This window comes from Budorcas taxicolor, chromosome X (genome assembly GCF_023091745.1).
Source record: "Budorcas taxicolor isolate Tak-1 chromosome X, Takin1.1, whole genome shotgun sequence".
In the NCBI taxonomy this organism is placed as follows: Eukaryota; Metazoa; Chordata; class Mammalia; order Artiodactyla; family Bovidae; genus Budorcas; species Budorcas taxicolor.
Genome location: NC_068935.1, coordinates 29,769,174 through 29,792,358, shown reverse-complemented (window position 1 = coordinate 29,792,358; position 23,185 = coordinate 29,769,174). Strand labels below are relative to the sequence as shown.

The 23,185-nt window shown below is 38.3% G+C and overlaps 1 protein-coding gene and 1 non-coding gene across 2 annotated transcripts in view; one reads left to right on the top strand and one right to left on the bottom strand.

Annotated features, from left to right (window-relative positions):
• Positions 1-16,524, bottom strand: part of SMARCA1 (SWI/SNF related, matrix associated, actin dependent regulator of chromatin, subfamily a, member 1) — a 67,861-nt gene extending 51,337 nt beyond the window's left edge. Inside the window, exons 1-7 of the mRNA XM_052663030.1 lie at positions 16,342-16,524; positions 11,620-11,706; positions 9,682-9,848; positions 9,275-9,375; positions 9,064-9,164; positions 6,006-6,185; positions 155-310 (exon numbers count right to left, since the gene is read on the bottom strand). Of these exons, the coding sequence (XP_052518990.1) occupies positions 155-310; positions 6,006-6,185; positions 9,064-9,164; positions 9,275-9,375; positions 9,682-9,848; positions 11,620-11,706; positions 16,342-16,524 (975 nt within the window). The remainder of the gene's footprint in view (positions 1-154; positions 311-6,005; positions 6,186-9,063; positions 9,165-9,274; positions 9,376-9,681; positions 9,849-11,619; positions 11,707-16,341) is intronic.
• LOC128070691 (small nucleolar RNA SNORD112) lies at positions 11,820-11,890 on the top strand. Its single transcript, XR_008201664.1, has one exon. It is a non-coding gene; the product is annotated as a small nucleolar RNA SNORD112 (small nucleolar RNA).
• Positions 16,525-23,185: the final 6,661 nt, after the last annotated feature.

Below are 23,185 nucleotides of genomic sequence, written 5' to 3'. Positions count from 1 at the left end.
TTAAACTCCAAAATCATTTTTAAAACTGATTTTCATTCACATTCTGTGAATAAAATCACAATCTATCACTTTTTAAATTCTGAATACAGAGAAGTAAACCAATAGATGTGGTAGTTAAAAGAAACTTTAATACAGATATTCAGAACTAGCTTACCTTAGATTTTTCATTCTTTATTCTGTGAGCCTCATCAATGACAAGGTATCGCCAGTGAAACTTTTTGAATACAGATTTTTCTTTAATTACCATCTCATAAGAAGTAACACAAACATCCCACTCTCCTGGCATCATTTCATCACGAATAAAAGCAGCCTGATGCAAAACAAAGTTCCTTATATTAGAATATGCTGACAAGATGTCACAGAATTAAAGCATCAAGAGACTATTCTAGAATCATTTGGTCTCATTCATTTTAGAGATAGGAATGCTAAAGCCCAAAGGTACTTTATGGTCAATTATCTGGATGACATGCTAATACTTCCATTAACGAAAGAGAAGCAAAGGTTTCCATTAAACAAGTACAGTATATTCAGTGAACTGGAGAAGTTCATATCACCAAAAGATGACAATTATTCTTCATACCACAAGGGAACAAAAGGACATGGGCAAAAGGAACTACTTTCTGAATACCATACGCTTACCAAGATCCAAGCACTAACCAACATGATATCATTTTGATAAATGCTGCTGCTTCTGCTGCAGCTGCTGCTAAGTCACTTCAGCCGTGTCCGACTCTGTGCCACCCCATAGACGGCAGCCCACCAGGCTCCGCTGTCCCTGGGATTCTCCAGGCAAGAACACTGGAGTGGGTTGCCATTTCCTTCTCCAATGCATGAAAGTGAAAAGTGAAAGTGAAGTCGCTCAGTCATTTCAGACTCTTCCGACCTCATGGACTGCAGCCTACCAGGCTCCTCCGTCCATGGGATTTTCCAGGCAACAGTACTGGAGTGGGGTGCCATCGCCTTCTCCATTTGATAAATGAAAAAAGCTCAATATACATGAGTGATTCCAACCTTCTGAGATCTCTCCTATGTTTCTTTCACTTTCTAGCAGGGATGAGTCATAAACTCTGTTAAAGGGTCATGAAAGCCCATTAGTGTTTTTGTGAAAATCCTGATGTTATGAGGCTACAAATGTGATTTTATAAAGGAGGCTTGCTCTATCTACTACAAGAATCTATTTTAAAAAAAAAGTGAGACTGCTTAAAACTATTTTTAAATGTTCATGTGGTCAATGTGCAATGTGACTGAAAGCACTTCTAATGTGTATTAACTGAATTCCAGATCATCTCTATTATGGGTTAAAACAAAACCAAAAAGGCTAACAAGGAGCAGCAAAATCTACACTGAGAAGGGGCTGATTAGTACTGTAAATCTGAAATGACAGTGCTCAAACATAACTGACTGTTCATCTCAAAGTCGTTATTTCATAAATTCAGTCGTGCACCAAACATACCAGGGACACTGTTAACAAATATTCAACGAGTGCCCACTATGTATAAAAGGACTGCCTGGACTGAAGGAGAGGACAGGAAAAAAGTCTTCTGTAGATCTCAGCCTCACCCTGGGCAGTGGTCATAGTCAAAAAGTTAATTAAGACATTAGGGAGTTAGAGGCAAAATAAAAAGAACCAGAGCACCAGACCCCATCTGGTCCTGGAAATACTTTATCCTTATTAGAGTCTGTGAAATACTCAGTTTAATGGTTCCTCCTACAGTTTCACAGAACATTCACATATTTTAATTTAAATTAGCTCTGCTTTGTAACTTGTGTAACTATTTGATAGTTTCAGAGTTAAATATCGACAGAACATTCAATATCACATAATCCAAAAGTTCTCACAGGTGACAAAAATTAAGGCCCTTTGAGATTCATTCAACATCACAGTCAGTAGCAAAACTAGAACTAAAACCAGATCTGTTTCCATGTCCGTGACCTTTGATGCCTCTAGAGTAGAACAGGAAGGCATCAAAAACTATGTTTGGAGGACTTTCCTGGTGGTCCAGTGGCTAAGACTCTAAGTTCCCACCACAGAGGGTCCAGGTTCAATCCCTGGTCAAGGAACTAGATTCCACATGCCTGCTACTAAAGATCCCACATGCCTGCGCCTAAGATCCTGCTTGCCACAGCTAAGACCCAGTGCAACCAAATAAATAAAACGTTTTTAATGAAAAGAATCACATTTAGCAATCATACCACTTCAGAACTACATTAGCTTCAAATAGGATCATGGTTTTCTCAAATAATTTCCTACCTCAATTAAATACTTACTGTAGGCTACATCAAATATTTTGTTACCAAATTGACCTCATAAAATGTTTACAGGAGGCCAGAAAAGTAAAAAGATCCAATATATCTACCCCATGCAGTACAAACGTTCAAATCTGTCTATAAGCAATGTTCCAGATTTTCTCTATACATAACGACATCAAACAAAGTGTTGCATATGGCACATTAATTATTTATGTAATTAACAATTACTGGTTCTCAAACTCTTTGACCATGGCCCACAGTAAAATTGTGTTTCAGGTTGTAATTCAGTATACATATGTGTTTGAGGACATGTTTTTAGAAAGAAACAATACATATTACATATTCTCACTCCTATTTTCTATTCTATCCTATCTCAGTGTTTCAAAAAATTGTTGTCACCACTCACAAAGCTGAATCCCAACACATTAACGAGTGGTAACTTGCAAAACACCAACTTTGAAGGTTAGTTTTCATGATTAAGAAGTTTTTGAAGTCTCTAGAAGAATTTCAACCTCCCATGGGTTAGAGGTAGGGCGTGCTAAGTCTCTTCGGTCATTTCCGACTCTACGCAACGCTATGGGCTGTAGCCTGCTAGGCTCCTCTGTCTGTGGAATTCTCCAAGCAAGAATACTGGAGTAGACTCTCATGCCCTACTCCAGGGGGTCTTCCCAACCCAGGGATCAAATTTCTGTCTCTTAATCTCTTGCATCATGCTGCATTCTTTACCACTAGCGCCACCTGGGAAGTCCAGGAGTGATAAAGAGATAGGGCACACTCTCCGACATAAATCACAGCAGGATCCTCTACGACCCAGCTCCCAGAGTATTGGAAATAAAAGCAAAAATAAACAAATGGGACCTAATTAAAATTAAAAGCTTTTGCACAACACAGGAAACTATAAGCAAGGTGAAAAGACAGCCTTCAGAATCGGAGAAAATAATAGCATATGAAGCAACTGACAAAGAATTAATGTCAAAAATATACAAGCAACTCCTACAGCTCAATTCCAGAAAAACAAATGACCCAATCAAAACATGGGCCAAAGAACTAAACAGACATTTCTCCGAAGAAGACATACAGATGGCTAACAAACACATGAAAAGATGCTCAACATCACTCATTATTAGAGAAATGCAAATCAAAACCACAATGAGGTACCATTACACGCCAGTCAGAATGGCTGCGATCCAAAAGTCTACAAGCAATAAATGCTAGGGAGGGTGTGGAGAAAAGGGAACCCTCCTACACTGTTGGTGGGAATGCAAACTAGTATAGCCACTATGGGGAACAGTGTGGAGATTCCTTAAAAAACTGGAAATAGAATTGCCATACGACCCAGCAATCCCACTGCTGGGCATACACACCGAGGAAACCAGAACTGAAAGAGACATGTGTGCCCCAAAGTTCATCACAGCACTGTTTATAATAGCCAGGACATGGAAGCAACCTAGATGTCCATCAGCAGATGAACAGATAAGAAAGCTGTGGTACATATATACAATGGAATATTACTCAGCCATGAAAAAGAATACATTTGAATCAGTTCTAATGAGGTGGATGGAACTGGAGCCTATTATACAGAGTGAAGTAAGCCAGAAAGAAAAACACCAATACAGTATACTAACACATATATATGGAATTTAGAAAGATGGTAATGATAATCCTGTATGCGAGACAGCAAAAGAGACACAGATGTATAGAACAGCCTTTTGGACTCTGTGAGAGAGGGCGAGGGTGGGATGATTTGGGAGAATGGCATTGAAACATGTATATTATCATATATGAAACGAATCACCAGTCCAGTTTCGATGCATGAGAGAGGGTGCTTAGGGCTGGTACACTGGAATGACCCAGAGGGATGGGATGGGGAGGGAGGTGGGAGGGGGGTTCAGGATGGGGAGCAACACATGTACACCCATGACAGATTCGTGTCAATGTATGGCAAAACCACTACAATACTGTAAAGTAATTAGCTTCCAATTAAATAAATTCATATTTTAAAAAAAGAAAAAAAAAAGAGGGCAGTAACCAATTAAATCCACTCTTTCTTGAAAACTCCCACAGACACTTCATGGAGCCCATGAATTTCATATAGTAAAATCGAAAACCACTGGCATACATGTTGGTGATGGACAGGAAAGCCTGGTGTGCTGCAGTCCATGGGGTCACAAATAGTCAGATACAACTGCGCAACTGAACTGATTGAAGACATAATGAAAACACAGGCCAGATATTTCTCAATATCTATGATCTTCAAGAAAATTACAGCAAAACAAATCAGCAATTTGGAAATACAAAATTTTTATAAGGAATGGTATTACATTTAAATAATAGCAGCAATCAGAAAGAGTTCTAAGTGACTAATTTGCTACTGGGAAATATGAGGCATAGGGAAGAATCAAGCCTGTAATTCTAAATTTATGAGCTCAGTATTTCAATATTTAAATTATTTATAAGTTAAATTTAAATAAATTTAAGTAATTTTTCTTCAAGCAAAATGATAAGAATAAAATTACATAATTCATTATGTTACCACTCTTTTGAGAATATCTTTTGATAACCTATCTAAATATGTAAAATAGAATAAATCTTTACTCCAAACTATGTCCTCTGGAGGCAAATAAAGACCAAGTTTAATAATATGCTTTCTAAGCTGATTATTCATTTTGGTATTTTTGCATAAGTCATTATTTTTAGATTAATTCAACAGTCCTAAAATAACTGTAGCCTACTAGATTGACAAATAGTTAATTTAAACAAGAACCCTTAATTTCTAATATTATCTAAGAATGTATGCAGACACCTATTCTTCTATTCAAAGATCAAAACTGAAAGCTGTGTCTATGCATAAACACAAAACACAAGGTTCTCTGTACAAGGAAAAAGGTTCCATTCATGTGTGTCTGCATGTGCATGTGTGCATGTAAACAAGTCAAAGTCAAAAGTAAAAAAATTAAACAAACTGAAATGCAAATTTATACACTTTTGGCATCAAAAGAGCACAAATGATAGAATCACTAAGATAGATGGTCAATAAAATAAGATTTTTTAAAACAAAAAATCACTCAGTGCAACTCAAAAGTGCTTAGATTAATGAGCTAGTTAAAAGTAAATGCAAATAAGCATAATAATGGATTTTCTGTTATGAATAGGTAATACATCTACCTCAGAAGAGTGTTGTGAGAATTAGCTCAATTAATATATTAAAAGCACTTACCTGGTACAGATGAACTTATCTGAAAGCAGAAATTGAGACAGAAATGTAGAGAACAAACATATGGATACCAAGGAGGGAAGTGGGGGTGGGGTGAGTTGGGATATTGGGATTGACATATATACACCTCTATGTACAAAATAGATAACTGATGAGAACCTACTATATAGCACAGGGAACTCTACTCAGTGCTGTGTGATGACCTAAATGGGAAGGAAATTTTAAACAAAGAGAGGTGGTATATGTATACATATAACTGATTCACTCTGCTGTACAGCAGAAACACAACACTGTGAAGCAACTATATTCCAATTTTTAAAAAATGTATAAATACATTGACAAAGATAAACACAAAAGTCAATAACAAGAAATAAATGTGGTATTTTAAAAAAGCACTTACAAAAGAATCTAACACAGAGTAAGCACAACTTAAGTGTTATTCAGTAACAGTAGTCAACTCAAATGTCTTTTATAGCAACAAAATTTAACCCCAGAAATGTTGTTATTCTTGACTGCCTTTTAAAACCTGTTTCTCACTTACTCTCGCATCCTTGTCTCCAACGAAACAAATAACACGAAGAGATGGGACCCATCGCTTAAACTCGTTCATCCAGTTGTGTAAAGTCGACTTTGGAACTAAAACCATGTGAGGTCCAGGAATGTTTCGGTAATGTTTCAGGTAACCAAGCAAAGCAATCGTTTGTAAAGTCTTACCAAGACCCTGCATTATCATCACAGAGAAAAAAATCCATAATCATGTTTTATTTAATGAAACATTTGTTAGTAGCAACATTACAAAAGATATCTGCCAAGTATCTCACATTGGGAAAAGTTAAAAGAATTTTTTTTAAGTGAATAACCATTCCAATTCAATACTTAGGCTGAGCACAAAAAGAAGCCAAGAACTTGCAGTTAGAAAGTTGCTCAACAAAGCATTTTTCTATTTAGACTTTTACTCCTAAGGGAGTGAGCAACCCCTATCATTTTTTCTACTAGTTCGCAAAATTAGGAACTGTGTGTATTTCACAAAGACACATTTCCTTTATCAGCCTGCTTGGTGTTAGTGGTGGTGGTTTAGTCACAAAATGTTGGACACGCGTAGCCCTCCAGGCTCCTCTGTCCATGGGATTTCCCAGGCAAGAATACTGGGATGGGTTGCCATTTCCTTCTCCAGGGGATCTTTCCAACCCAAGGATCAAACCCGCATCTCCTAGGTCTCCTGCACTGCAGGCTAATTCTTTACAGACTAAGCCACCAGGGAAGCCCAGTCAGCCTGCTTAGATACCACTCTTTCTTTCCCATTGCCCTCAACATTATTACAGCCCAGGTTTGAAATATTCAGACTCCGCATCTCAAGAGGTCTATAGCTCTATACTCACATCTCATACCCTTGAAGACCTAAGGAATCATAAGAGAACAAAACATAAAAGAACTTTGCAGCCAGAAAGGAACCTAGTCCAGGTGACTTTAAAAAAATAATAATAATATACTGAACACCCATGAACCCACTACCTAACCTACGGGAAAAGGAACTATGTCCTGTGTCACATGACCTTTTAAAACACTTTCTGACTTTGTCTCTAGTCAAGGTATATATTTCTTTTATAAACCTAAGCTAAAAGCTATTTTTATAGGCTTTATCCTGCCTGACATTTCACTTAGATGGATTTTATGGATGCTATGCATTAAAATCTTAAAATGAAAAAAAAAAACTTAAAATGTTTATACTCCTTAACCAAGTAATTCCACTTCTAGAAATACTATGGAAATAATCTGAGGGGTGCAGAAAACTGAATTACAAGGGTTCTCACAATAGTATTATTAGACATCAAGTAGATACATATATATCAACCAATATATACTATATACATATATTATATATACTATATATATATTATACATCAACCAATCCATACGAAATGAATAAAGTTATGTTACCTCCCTAGAATTAATTATTATGCAGTGATTAACAATTATATTTACCAAAATGTTTTAATTATGTGGAAAATATGTATGAATGTGAAGAAATCAGAATAGCAAATCAAATATACAATATGACCTCAAAAATGAAAAATAAATAAAACCAGAGGAAAAAGACTAAAAATAAATATGCAAACTGTTACGTATTGTTGTTTCTAGGTAATAAAAAAAAAACTTACTTTAAATTTTTTCCTGATTTTTTTCCCAAATTTTCTAGCATCATTAAACTTTCTCCTTTTTAATAATTAAAACATAACTGGTATCAGCATAAATTCAACATGAAATATCTTTAGTTAATTCCTGTTTAGACAGGCTGCAGCCAAGAGGAGCTTGGGGCAAATAATCCTAGTCTTTCTGTTGTCCTGGAGAAGGAAATGGCACCCCCCTCAGGTATACTTGCTTGGGAAATCCCATGGACAGAGGAGCCTGGGGGGCTACAATCCATGGGGTTGCAAACAATTAACTCAACTCCTTCCTGCCTGAGCTGACTGCAGTTTTCAAGGACATGCTACACACCTACCAGTTGCTTAGCCAGGGATGAGTACTTATGGAACCAACTACTACACTACAAGCTATGGAGCATAATTAGTCATGTGGCCCATATGGACAAGTGATTGCAAATATGGCTCCAGAGTCATTTTTGGAGTATCACTGCCCTTTCTTAACCCCTACCATATACATTTGGTCTTAAAATGTCAAACCAAGTCTTCATATACTCCTCTGACCTGCTGAATTAGCATCTTACATGGCCTTACTTTTCTCTTTGGTCTTTTTTTTTTTTTTTTTTTTTTTACACAGTGCGCCCTCAGAATCCACAGGTTTCACATCCAGGTATTCAACCAACTGCAGATCAAAATTCGCAGAGGGCCCAACTGTGCTATGCCATTCTACATGAGGACTTGAGCTTCCACAGATTTTGGTATCCACGGGGAGTCCCTGAACCAATCTCCCCCGTATATGGAGGGACAACTATACCTCCCATCAATCCTCAGCTCATTTCCTGACCCAGCTGGCACTCTACTATCAAGACTCAATACTGCTCTTCACTTTCTTGTTCTTTATTCCATCTATTCACAGTTTGTTTGATCACACACAGAGGCATTTACATTCACTCATGCATGCATTCATTCATTTAGCATTTGGCTTTTAGCCCCACCTCAGTCCCAAAAGGATTTCAGGTAGCCTACAATGAAAACATGGAACATAAATTAATGGTCAAAGAGAAATAAAGAGGGCCAAGGAAAGTAAAAGGTAAAGAATAGGAAAAGGCACAAAGGACACAATGGGCAGACCATTAAAAGTTACACAGATGTTCCATTTTGGGGTTCACTATAGCTCTGAGCTCCTTGGAAGCCAAAGTGCAAATATCAACAAAAGTACAAGGAGTTTTTTTTTTTAATACCATTTGAGGAAATTTCAATAACAAATTTAGGGGCCTGTAAAAGCATATGTTCCAGAGGTTAAACAATTCTAGACTTTACAAATACCTTGTATGTTACAGCTAAATAAAACATCTAGCCTCCAAACTCCGGGGCTGGTGGGAATTTCAGCTCAGGTATTTCAAATTTACATAAAATTACTGATAAGTGAGAATGTGTTTTTAGCTACCAACTCCTTACCATTTCATCAGCCAAAATACCATTGACTCCATTTTCATACAAAGAGATCAACCAGTTCAGTCCTCGAATCTGATAATCTCTCAGTGGTCCTCCTTTCACATCTGAAAAAAAAAAAAAAATCAAAGCTCACATACTTTCATTAGTACAACCAAGTAAAATTTTTCTAAAACTAAACTGAAAACAAAAAACACCAACATGGTGAGGTACTTACAAGAAGGTGACACTTCAAATCTAACACATACATTAGATGTTTTCCGACTCTCTGAGAGGAGCTCTTCATCTTCTTCTTGTTCTGTGCGCCTGTGACGGTAGCTGAAACAGAAAAAGAAATATCTTCATATTCAATTCAAATGCTAAGTTGTCAATTAAGTCAGTATATTATGTTAATATCTTTTATGAAAAAAAGTTATCTAGAGTCTTGCATAAAAGTTGATAAAACCAGCTGACATTTTTATTGGTTGACTTCTACTGAGAAAAAAAAATATTGTCTCTAAAACATATTTATACAGGCGATAACCTTGTTTTTTTAGATATAAAATCACACTAAATGCATGAAGGAAGGCAAGTATGAAGGGCAGGAGGAAAGGAGGGAAGAAAGTTAGAGAGATGCCAACATACTCTCCAACAGAAATTAAGCTCTGCTTGTCATCTTTCTTTATTCGAGGGCGTCCCAATTTCATGTTCAGAGGAGATGTTGGAGATTTCTGCGCTGAAGGTTGAATGAAATGTGCAAAAAGCTCTGTCTGCTTCAGTAAAAATTCAAATCTCTTTGCTCGATCTGCTTTCTAATTTACAAGACAAAAGAAAAAGTAATGATTTCCTTTTCTGTTCTTTCAAAATTTAACAAATACACACATTGCACTTAATTTGTACTACACTCTAAGTACTTTAAACATACTAACTCATTTAATTCTTTTAATAAATCTATGAGGTAGGTACTAGTATTATCCCCATTTTACTGATGATAAAAATAAAACTGAGGCACACAGAGGATAAGTAACTTGCCCAAGCTGCCACAGCTAATAAGGAGAATTTGGAAATGGTATTTTCAGATTGTTTGAATAGAAGCCAAGTGATCTGATAGGCTTAATAAATGCCTCAATAAGTATTCTGCTTAAAGTACTGGGGTCAAAAAGCAAATTCTGAATGGTTTGGAAAGCCAAGAATTTTCATCTCGAAATAATTTAAAACTCAGAATACAGTGTCATCTTCTCTCAAAATATTTTCAATGCTTTGGTACAATACATTTCTCTGTTCAAGTATAGTGATCTGCGGAATTGTGGTTTATGTTAAGAGTATATAAAGTTTCTCCCGAAAGTGAGGATTTAGAGAAAAAATACACACACACACACATATAAGTGAAACAGTTAATACACATTAGCAATTCATAAGTGTATGTTATAAATTCTAAATAAATTTTAAAAGGTCATATAGCTTATAAAAATAAATGCAATAAAATTTTTTCACTAAAAACATCTTAAAAGATCAAAAGACTATCATTCTAGATAAAGAAAAAAACAAAGGTGATTTTTTAATTCCCAGTCACTTTCTAACCACAGGGTAGATAATATTTGATTACCAATGAAGGATGCATAATTAATAACATAAAAATCTTCCAAGAATTCATTACCATAAATATAAGAATTAGACAAATACATTCAGACCAGTAGCTGGAAGGAGGCCAAAATCTTTCCATTTTATGTTATCCTCACTGGAATGTTGTTTCTAGAGTTGTTAAAACATTAACTTGTCCATGTTAGATGTGGCCTTAAGCGTTAAGGCACTGAGTTCTGTAAAATCACTACAAATGACCAAAAAATGTACTTTATCTCTACTTACTTTCAAAAACAACCCCTTGACAAAAAAAAAAAATATTCAGTTCCAACTACCCATTTATTTCTCTTTTCAGTTAACCAAGTTCACTGGTTTTGAAAGATCCCAAGGCATGAAAGTCCAGTTAAAATTAAAGCTAAAATATGGGTTTTGGTGAGTAAAACTTAAATAATGAAATGTACAGCAAAGCGCTAGGTAGGTGTACCTAAGATTCTATTGCTTAAATGTGTAATATTTTCATACACTGGGCAAATAGCCTTCCCTCAAAAACATATATTACATGTTTCATAATATGAAGCATTCATTCACATATCCAGAGCAAAGAGAGAGAGAGGAAAAGAAATACCAGGCTGGTTTTGTGACCTGCTTTCTCTCAGCCATACTGATATTGCCACTTATATTTTCACTTTGTGGATAAAATATTTCTAGCATAAAATATCCTATTATGGGGTAAAGAGGGCTAAACAAAAATGAAGAGATGTGGCTTCTGGTCTCAACTATTCTGTATCATTTCTCCAATACTCTATTTCCTCATCTGAAAATTAGGAGATTCATTTATCCAACAAAAATCTATTATGATGGATTCTATATTTAAATTACTTTTCAATTCTAAAGCCTATGATTCTGTATTCATCATATACAGACATGTATTTTCTAATTTTTCACATCTCCTCTATAAAAATCAACTACTGTATTCACTCTTCTACCCAAGAACATATTTACCATTTTCTCTTCATATTCTGGATCCATTTCCTTTTCAGATTTAGAAGCTTTAACAGCAAGTTTGAGTTGAAATGGAGAAACGTTTTTCTAGAATTTCAAAGAAAATAAATCATCAAATTGCAAAGCAAGGTCAGCATTCTCATTTGAAGAAAATAAAAAGTAATTAAATACTAAATAAATAAATCCACATGGGCCATGCATGGACCAATGATGAGAGCGTGTCATGAACAGGGCTTATGATTAATCCAGTTCTGTGCACCTGAGGTCCAATTAAAAAAAAATCCAAAGAATCGTAAAGCCAGAGAAATAATACTAATTAAAAACCAAAAGGTGGGAAATGAGCCTTTGCACCTATTGTGTAAAGTGAAAGAAGTGCATAACCACTCAAGAGGAGATTCAAAATCTAGGATATTTTCAACCATAAACCAAAGAATTCAAGGAAAGTAAATATTAATTCTCAGAGGTACTTCTTTATGTAATGGAAACAAGCCAAACTTTCATGAGAAAAGACTGTGGTTTCTGCTCCTGAAAAGATGTAATTTTTAAATATTGTTTTTATATTTTAATTAGAACATTAAAACTTTTATGTACTGCAGTGTGATCATTTATATTTGAAACAATGAAACAGTAGTTTCAAACTTCTGGTTTATGTCAATTTTCTCCAACTGGACAGAAAACCTTTTAAAAGTATATATATGAGTATCTTGTAAAGCAGTTTCTCATGGCTATTAACCTTTGATATTTAAAACACTGTAATTTAGTGAATAGCAACATAAATCAGCTACTTTAAAATACTGAAATTATCTAGGGGGTTATGTCATGTCACTCTATCCTTTTTAAAGACAAGCTTGTACTTATAAACAGATATGTAGAATATACCTCCATCCCTGGAAGAAATCAAGAAATAAAATAATACAAATATAAATCTACCCATTAGTACCAAAGTGGAGGCCATTCAAGTTTTAACACAGGCTGCAAAGTCAAAATACAAATCTGTGAAAACTAAAGAAATTATGTCCATTTGAGCATTACTTTTTTTTTTTTTTTCAGGAACAGCATGTTCCTGAAAGCTCGGGTCATAAATCAATAGAAGAATGTGATCTTAAACAAGAAAAATCTGGCTCTGATAGTTAATAAATGTTTTCCAACATTTATTAAAATTTCTATTTTGAGGAAATCCAAACTAAGATAATGGAATTTGACCCTGATCAGGGTTCTCCTTTGGAGCACTGATTAGATACTGTCCAGTTATTCTTAGCCCAAATAACAGCCGTCTTGATTTACAGCATCTCATATGTATATATGCGGGATGTTTTGAATGTAATTCTGGATGGATGAGAATAGAAACTACTAAAATGCCCTCAATACCACACTTTCAAACTGTCACATATGCTAGAAACTCTCTTTTATTTTCAAAGCAAAAAGTAAAAAAAAATTGGATAAGAAAATCCTTTATCATTCCTTGAAAAGCTAAATGAAATCTACAAGTTTCAAAAATTACCTCTCCTCAAATACACAAGTATATATCTATTAATGCGGAATGCAAATTTCACTTACAGAAAACTAAAGCTTTAATATTAGAAAAACACTTGTTACTTTTTTCCTTACCTTGTAGTAGAATATCATAAAATTTTAATTCTATGATAATTAAAATTCCTAATTGTGAGCATTGCCATTTAAAGCAGTAGGTAATTACTTAATTGGCACTATCTTTCACAACAAATTTTAAAATACCTACCTTTAAAACCTTCCCATTTTTGTATGTGTATGTTTTTGCAAATATACCTCTCATCCCAGAAAATATAAAAGGTGACTAAGATATTCTAATGAATTCCTTATGGGTTTTCTCATCTGGTAGTCTAGATGCTCTAAGAATGCAGCACAAGGTCACCAAGATGTCCTGTTTAAAGACCATGACCTTTTTCTTGACATTTTCATTACCAAAAATACCAACTCCAATTGTCATGGTATTGGGTTATCCAACTGTCACTTAGAAAAAAGAAGTTCAAGAACCAGAAGGTTAAAAAAAAAAAAAAAAAGAAGAACCAGAAGGTAAGCAAAAATACCCTTCTTAGCTAAATGTCAGAAGACAATCCACTCTCATATACTTTATGCATCACGAAAATCCTCTCATTCAGAGCCTATTTTCTTTTATTTAATATATACACAATTCCAGCATGATTGATAATCTGGCTTCCCATTCTACAGAGAGTAAAAGCAGCCGCAAATGACTTGGGAACCACCATTTGAAGAAGACACCCTGGCAACAGCAAGAGGAATGGCCAAAGCCCAGGACTGAAACTTCAGTTCCACTGCAGGAATAGCCCTTCTGCTGGGTGTTCAGGTGATTTCCCTCTCCCTTTTGGATCACTTGTAATTCTGTATGTTACATTTGTTTTATTTGAAATGTTTTGTTACATCTATGTCCTTTATCATAACAGAGAATGAGATGGTTGGATGGCATCACCAACTCAATGGACATGAGTTTCAGCAAACTCTGGGAGATGGTGAAAGACAGGGAAGTCTGGCATGCTGCAGTCCATGGGGTCGCAAAGAGTTGGACACCACTGAGCGACTAGACACCAGTCTGACAACTGAGGGAGGAGATTGAAAAATTATGAAAAAAAAATCAACACAATATTGAAGTGTCTGGGAGATGGGTATTTAATTGAGGGGAAACAACCTCCTAGGTCTTAAATGCCTTTGTATCACTTGCAGAATACAATAACTGACACACGTAAGAAAAAGGCATTTAATCTGCACTTTTAGGACACCAGTTAAAGCGTCAAGGCAGCGTATAAATATTTAGAATGGGGGGAGGTACCAGATTACTTTATTTGAAGGAATGGTACAAATGAAAGCACTTAAGCAGATGTTTTAGCTTTTCAGATTTTCAAGGAAAAATTAAAAATAAAAAAGCAGCAGTGACTAAAGTAGTAAACTTCAGATATCCAGGAAGTAAGTTCCAGGCAGCATCTCATTTCCCTGTGCTGAACGGAGAGATGAGGTACTATTAGGGCAATTTCTGATGAGGCCACAGAGTTATAGCAATATCTATGCCTCAACTCAGTGATTATACAAGTTTTCTATTGATTCCCAATCTCTTCACAATCCAAAAAATTTAATACACCCTGGAAATTTGACAACCTTGATTGCCATACAAAAGACGGGTGAGCACTTACATTCGTCCAGTCTAGGGAATAAAAGACACCTAGACACACTGCTGAATTTCCCAACATTGATTTATATTGATGCTTGGTATTTGGCCCAGCTTTAATCGCTGATATTGTCTTACCGATCCAAGTACCACATAGATCTTAAAATGCGTGTTTTCTATGGTTTTCACTTAGCACTACAACTGTCTTTCTGTTTAGTCAACCTTGTAATAGTAAAATATGTCACTTAAGCAACTGCTGAATTTAAAATTACTCTAATTCAGGGCGAAAGGTGTCAATTTCCCTCAAAAGCTTTTCATTTGGTCGTATAGTATCATATGATTCAGACAAAGCCACTGGAGATCGCTAAAGCATAATTATAATTACCTACCTTTTTTAAAAAAATTGCGATATGTCTACTCGTAAATGGAAAAAAATCCAGCCATAAACAATTTTATTATACATGAAAAATCCTTATGCCCCATCCTGTTCTTTATCTTAATTTTTCAGCGAGTTTCCTAGTTTTTATTAAGCACGTCTCGGTCCATACGACATACGCCTTATGGAGATAATACATATTTTTCTGGATCTGGCTTCAATAGGTGTCAGAGCGGTCCCCTTATGTACAGTAGCAGCAGTTCATCCTGGCGACGCTGGGTTTAAAAAAAAATTTTTTTTTTAAAAAACCTGCGTGTGTCCAGGAGCCAGCAGCGCCCACTAGGAAAGAGAGGCGGAAGCCTGGAAGGCTTGGGGCCGGATTGGGGGACCATTTGGGTGGCCCTGGAGTGAAACACTATACCGTCGGGGGCGGGGCAGGAGAGGGTGAGGGTGCACACGTTGGAAATTTTCCTAAGTCAGCGTCCACGGTGCCTCAGTTTGGGGTTTGGATTGGAAGGGGGCGGGGGTACAACGCCGAGAGCTCATTTTCTCGGGGTGACACCCCCGCCTCACTCAGCAGGCGGGGACCAAACGAACAAGAGATGATTTTTTTTCTTTTTTTCCCCTGCCACCCAAGGGGCCGACACTGCCAATCAAAGATGTAAAAGTCTCTCCTCTCGTCCTCCGCCTCCCCACCACCGGCACCTGGAAATTCAAATTTTAAAAAAATAAGCCTCCAGCAAACCCCCTTTTGCGCGAGTGTGGGATTGAAGGGCCCAGATTTCCCAGGCAGAGGCCGACGGGAAGGGGGGGAGAGAGAGCGAGAGGAGAGGGAGAGGCGGAGGCTTTTTCCTGCACGGCCCCATCCCCCACCCCGTTACCCCAGTTCCGGGAACGCGAAGGGGGCCGGGGGCTGTCGGGGGGCTCCCCAGCCCCCCAGCCCCGGGATAACGGGAACCAGTCACCCCGCGCCGCACCCGCGCCCCGCCCCCGCCCTCCCGCCGGCGAGAAGGGAAGGGGGAGGGGAGCGAAGCCGAGACTGTTCCGCCGCCCCCACCCCGCGCGCCCGCCGCCCCCAGCCCCGCCGAGCTCTGCGGTACCTGTCGGCGCCCAAAGGTCAAGGTTTGGGCCCCTCGGAGGGGCCCGGGGCAGGATTTGTCCACCGCATACACACCCCCTTCCTATTTACCTCCTTCTTCTTCTCGCCCTTCTCCGTGGCCACGGTGGCTTCGGTGGCCGCGGTGGCCGCGGCGGCCGCTCCCTCCTCCTTAGAGGTGGACGGCCCCGGCTGATCGTCCTCTACGAGCACGATCGCGGCGGTAGCATCAGAGGCTGCCACGGTGCCTGCCACTGCGGCGGTGTCCGGCTCCATGGCGTTGGAGCGGGAACGAGGAGGGGGACGAGCAAGGGGACGAGGGCTCCGGGGCGGCGGCAGTGTCTGCACTGGAACGAGCTGGATGGAGCAGGGGTGGGGAATCACTCGCTTCCAACCCCTTCGCTCGGGCCCCCCTTCTTTAAATAACCCTCAACCCTGCCCCACTTCCGTCCACCCACCCTACGTCATGGCCTCCCCCCCGTCACCCTCCCCCCTTCCTCCACACCCCCCCCCTCAACGATCGCGAGACTCCCCCTCCCCACTCGGAGCCCGGGCGGCCCCGCACAACCAACTGTTGCCTGAGCGTGGGGCGCGGACAGGGGTGGAGGCGGGAACCCACAGCCCGCGGCCCCCTGAAAATCTCGTTCCCCACACGCCCCCAACAGTCAGCCCGAGCTCCCCTCGCAGATGTGTGCAGAAGGAATCCTCTTCCCCTTAAATCTGCTCTTTGTACCTCGGGGCGCTCTCCCCTTCTTGCACAAAGAACTTTTCCTCTGCTTATAACTGTACTGTAGAAGGTCTGTCTCACCACTTGCAAGCCCAGAACCCCTCAGGGGACTGCCCTTTCCGAGGTCCCCAAAGAGGGACTGGTGGTGCCTTTCCCACCTTCGTAAATTCTGCAAAAGAAGCATTCCTTGAATCTCTTGATTGGAGCTGCAGACGTTCACTTTCAAGGCAAAGCATGACTCGGTCTGTTTTCAACTCTGCTATCTCTCAGATGGCCAGTGTACAGAAGCCCTTCTTTTGCGTTCACCCCTGAATTGTAAAAGTCCTGGGGGGCAAGGTCAAGGTCCACACAGAACCTGGGGCAATTCATGTTAGGTGCCTAATATTAATAATTAGATTGAGTTATTGTGGTTTTTTTGTTTTATTCATACCCCTGTTGTTATTTAGTAGTAAGTCAACACCAATCATATGCATGATTGTGGATACAAAGGAATTTTGTAAAGGGTATGCAACTATCGTTATTAAATATTATTGTTTCTGTTTCTCCCCACGCATTTATTTTGATCAATAATGGGAAGATTTACATCTTAGTCTTAAAATTCAGTCATTAGGAAAAAAAAATTCAGTCATTAGGGGAAAAAAAGATAGCAAAACATATAGAACACAGTATACCAAGCAACAATCACAAACCTAAAATTTCCAAAAAGAAGCAAGTATTTTCCAAAGTGGAAAGAAGTCATCATTAATTTCCCTCAACACACCTTCCTAAATTATGAACCTGAAGTCAAGTGTGATTTCCGCAAAAAGAGGGAAAGCACACAATTGCCCCTTAAATACATCCCTTTTTCCTTGGGATAGTACCCTAAATTCAGTTTTTGTTTTAAAGCTGTGACTCGTTAATGTCCAAAGATCATGTGCCATTTCGGCTATTACACCTTAGTGTGAATGAGTGTGAGATCCTGTCCTGGGACTGGTTTTGAACAGAGAAAAGGAAAGAGCAAAGAGCAAAACACAGAAGATGGAAGGAGTGAGCCACTGAGAAGAAAGGAGAGGCCGGTGGTGCTAGCTTTTCTCTGATTTTACTTTCATTATGTTCTTCTCATTTACTTTAGATTTTGCCCCCAGTGCCTACATTTCTCACCCTGAAGTACACATGTGTACAATCCAACAGGTATATGGAGTCTCAATATTAAAAAATCGTTCCTATTTTTGAAGCATCAACTGCAATCTAAAAGTGGGATGGAATTAATTTACTTGACAGGTCATTCTAAATACGACTTTTTAAAATTAAAATGTGCAAATGTATTAAAGAATGAACTGCAGAGTTTGAAGTGTCTCCAAATGATAGCTTGAAACTTCTAATTGAATATCCTACCGCTTCCCCACTAGCTGTTCAGTCTCTTCAGTCACTAAGAGTTGTCTGGTGGGAAAGTTCAAGAAGCACTGTAAGAGAATAATGCTATAGTACATGCATCCACCTGACTTGAGAAGGACCCTTCCAGACAAGGGCAATGGAAGAGTTCTTTATCACCAAATTGCAGCTATGGGAGGATAGAATTCCTCTTTTCATTGCCTGGGGCATCCACAAAAAAAGTCTCAAGAAATATTCCTTGTGTATTGATGTGTTCCTGCTTGCAAGGGTACTTTATTCGATTGATTTTCTCATTTCCAGTGTATGGTATTTCAGTTAAACTAGTGGTCTAAATGCACTTTTGTGAGGAGATGTGGGAAACTCACATACTTTCATAACACCTTTTCTGTAGGAACATGTATTCCCAGTTCCGAGAAAAAAGAATTTAGAAATTAATTTGGGGGAACAAAGCATATTTGTATTTGGCAATTTTCCATGTATGTATTATGTGATCCTTCCTTTGCAAGATGACGTGGCTGAAAGCGCTACCAAGTATAAGTTTGGCTGGAAAGGTCAAGGCTTGGTCCACAGACCTTGCCACCGGATTCATGTAAATATTGCCCTTTGGCTTGTGGCAACAACTGCTATTTACAGAGCATGTACTATCCTTATTTGCAAATCTGCCTAAAATTCATTATCTGTAGACTTTGTTCTCGAGTCACCTTGTTTCTGATCCTACTCAGCACCTTGCCCTATCTGTTTCTACTTTCTCCTATTATGTCTTTTCGTTTGAAATGGTCTTGAATTGTTCTTCCCTGTGGAGGCTGTAAAGCAAGGAAAGTTTTTATAGAGAACCATGGAGTCATCTTTGAGAACCTCAAAATGAATCCTAGTCCATAGGACAGGACAATATGTCCTTTTTGGCCAACTGTGAACATTGTAGAAGTTATCCAATAGTCATTTTGACATAACCAAAGCGTGTCCAGTGGTGCTTTTAAATACTTTCATGAAGTTCATAAAGGCAAGGTCAAGGGCTTGGTGTTCCTTCTCTATCCTATATCTGAAATTCATCACTGAAACCCCAGTATGCCAAGAACCACATTGTGATCACATTGCTCAGTGTTCTTCAGAAGCTGGAACAAACACTTCTGGTAACAGTATCTTGCTTACCACTCTAGTGATCATTCTGTTCTTATCAGCAAGCTACTTCACGATTCTTATCAAAGACATTTAAGCTAGTGACATTTTTTTAAAATATGCAGTTTCTTTGGTACATTAAGGAAAAGGTAAAATAGTAAAATAGCTAGTATGTCTATTGTATACTCTTGTATCAGGCACTGTGTTAGGCTCTTTATGTGTGATATTGCTAATCCTCCTGGTAATTTATGAAATAAGTATTTTATCCCTGTTTTACATATCAGAAAACAAAGAGGCTAAACAGCTCCTCTAAGGTCCCCCAGATAGTGAGTGACAGAAACCAGATTCAAAGCCAGACTGTCTGGCTCCAAACCTCATTTTTCCACTTCACCTTTACTAAGTTCTCTGTTTTTCACAAGGCTTCCTCGTTGACAGTAGAAATTATGTTGAGAAATAACTGAAAAATATTTCTGGCAATTGTCTTCATGTGTTCACTCTCTGTTTATTAGAAGAAACTGTCACTTTTAAGACTTTGGTATTATATCAACCCAGATAATTTCTTTAGCTACACATAGAAGTTGTTTTAAGGTGGAAGTTAAAGAATAATTTCAGATTCTTCTTGTATCCAAATTAAATTCTTGGAACAATAATGGACTCAGGACAGTTGGAATTCAGGGGCAGGGGGAAATCTAACAACTTAGATGTCCGAGAAGAAGCGTTTGGCAAAATATCATATAGTATATTCATAAATGGAATACTAAATGGTTATTTTGAATGATTATGTAAATATATATCTGATGACATGGGAATATGCTTCTAATGTATTGCTGAGTGAAAAAAGGCGAGCAGGAAAACAAAGTGACCCATTTTTGCGAAAAGAGAGAAAGAAATTATTTACATAAATAGATTTGCACAAAAGAAAGGTCTGAAAGGTACCATGCTAAATGTTAACAGTAGTTACAGCAAGATGGTGGGATTAAGTGTGACTTTTTCTTATTTTTGCTTTTCTAATCTAATTTTCCTCCATGAAGGTATTCATACTTATATAATAAATAACATCATATGTATAAATCGCTTTACTGTACACCTGAAACTAACACAATATTGTAAATCAACTATACTTCAGGAAAAAAAATACTGAAAATAAAAAAACATTTTTCTCAGGTGAATCAAAAAGTATTGCTGAAACCTGGGCAGGTTGAAATTATCCCTAATAGAAGGAGTAGGAAGTAGTAGACAGGGTAAGTAAAAAAACAGAACAATTTCACACTGAAGAGACAGTGCAGTTATTTCATGTGTAATATAACAAAAGAAATATAAATTACTATGCTGTTTACAGTAATGCTACCTGGTTAAAGAACTGGTTTTTGTTGACAATATTTTAAGTTGCATATAAAAGAATTGTTTTACTTCTAAAAGTTATCACACAAAACCTAGCTCAGGAAAAAATATAGCCAGATTTTGTAAATAGTGAAAGAATTTTTTTACTTCTAAAAGTTATCATGCAAAACCTAGCTCAGGAAAAAATATAGCCAGATTTTTTAAATACTTCCCAACCTGAAATTCTACACACCCATGTATGCCCTAAAACATGAAACACAGGCTAAGTAATCTGAATTGGGTTTGCTCAAAAACAAATGGTGAATGTTAGAGGCAGAATAGCACAGTTATTACCAGCTTGGTCTCTATAGTCGAAAAGACTTGTAGTTCGAATTCTACCAAATAATAATAACCTCTCTAAGCCTCCAATTTGCAGCTGTAAAATGGATATAATAAAAGTCTACTTGAAATGAAGTGGAGGGAAGGGGGCCCAGGGGCTGGCTCCCCAGTGGTTTCCCCGCTCCACACATACCCTTCAGGTGTTATGTTGCCCTCTGTGATTTCTCCCACTTTTCCTCTTTTAATTTTGTCCTTAGTGTCCATTTTGGACAGATTTTATATGCATAATAATGTATTTATAGAACACTTTTCGAGGCTCTTTTTACAGCTTACCCACTCTGTGTGGAACAGTATGTCAAGGATTATGATGACTGGCATAGAAAATGGATTATGTCCTTTCCCAGAGCCTAGACCAGTGGTCTCAAAATTTCACATGCCAGCATTACCTGGAGGGCTTGTTGAACACAGATGGCTGGACCCACTCCCAGACTTTCAGAATTGATAAGCTTGGGGTGTGGCTAGGAATTTGCCTTTCTGGCAAGTTCCCAGGTGATGCTGATGCTGCTGGTCCAGGGACCACACTTTAGAGCCAGCGACCTAGAACAGAACTCAGCAAACTCTTTCTGTGAAGGACTAGATTATGAATATTTCAGGCTTTCTGGGCCAAAAGGTCTTTGTCGTAAACACTAAACTCTGGGGTATAGCATGAAAGCAGATATAGACAACAGGATAATCGTGAGGGTCCAAAAAATCTTTACTTATGGACACTGAAATTTGAATTTCATGTGATGACATATTATTCCTTTTTATAATTTCTCAACAATTAAAAAACATAAAAAACATTCTTAGGTCAAGTAAGTTAAAGTCGTTCATTTGTGACCCCATGGACTATACAGCCCATGGAATTCTCCAGGCCAGAATACTGGAGTTACACACTAGAGGTTACATATTGTATTATATTGTTACAATATGATATGTTACATATCCCCTTTCCCTTCTCCAGGGGATCTTCCCAACCCAGGGATTGAACCCAAGTCTCCCACATTGCAGGTGGATTCTTTACCAACCAGCCACCAGGGAAGCCCAAGAATACTGGAGTGGGTAGCCTATCTTCTCCAGAGGATCTTCCCAACCCAGGAATCAAACTGGGGTCTCCTGCATTGCAAACGGATTCTTTACCAGCTGAGCTACCGGTCCTTAGGTCGAGGATCATATAAAAATGGGCATCTGGCTGTGTTTGCTGACCCCTACCTGAAAAAGACTCATTGTCTGAGGAAGATAAAGCAAACACAAGCGGACAAGTGGGGAAAAGAGGCATAACAAAGCAATAAACATGTAAGTAGGTGTTTAACCTTGATAGTAACCAGGGAAATGCAGATTAAAACAGCAATGAGATACTACTATACATCCAATAGAATGGCTAACAATTTTTAAAGATTAACAATACCAAGAGTTGGTGAGGATGAGAAGCAATGGGAACCCTCATGTAGTATGGGTTGAGTGTGTACTTTGTGCAACCACTTTGGAAATCAGTTTGGCATTATTTACCAGCTCTGAACGCACATGTACCCTTGCATGATAGAGAAAGAGATGTGCCACCCAGATCCTCCTCCAAGGAAGGACATTCTGTGCAGATATTAGGAATGCCATCAACAGATAGCCTCCAGCTGCCAGCTCCTTGAAGGTCTACTTTAGCTGCAGAGAGTTGCTTTGCCCCAGGGTCATGCTCTTCCTAAGATGAATGAACAAGGTCAGAGTGTCAATGAGCCAGGCCAGATGCAGAGCACGCTGATGGGCACTACTTGTTCCACAGCTCCACACCAGGTTGGCTCAAGCTTTGTCAGACTTGTGTCACAGGTCACGTTCCCCCTCGGCCCAATCCTCCTTCCTCTGCCTTCCTTTCACAGGTGCTGGTCCTAATAAACATCTTGCATTCAACACCCCATCTCAGCTTTTGCTTCTGGATAGCCCAACCTATGACACCTTGGACCTAGAAATTTCACTATGATAATATATCCTAGAAAATACCGTTCTTATGTAATCATCAAAATCTGTGTACAGGAA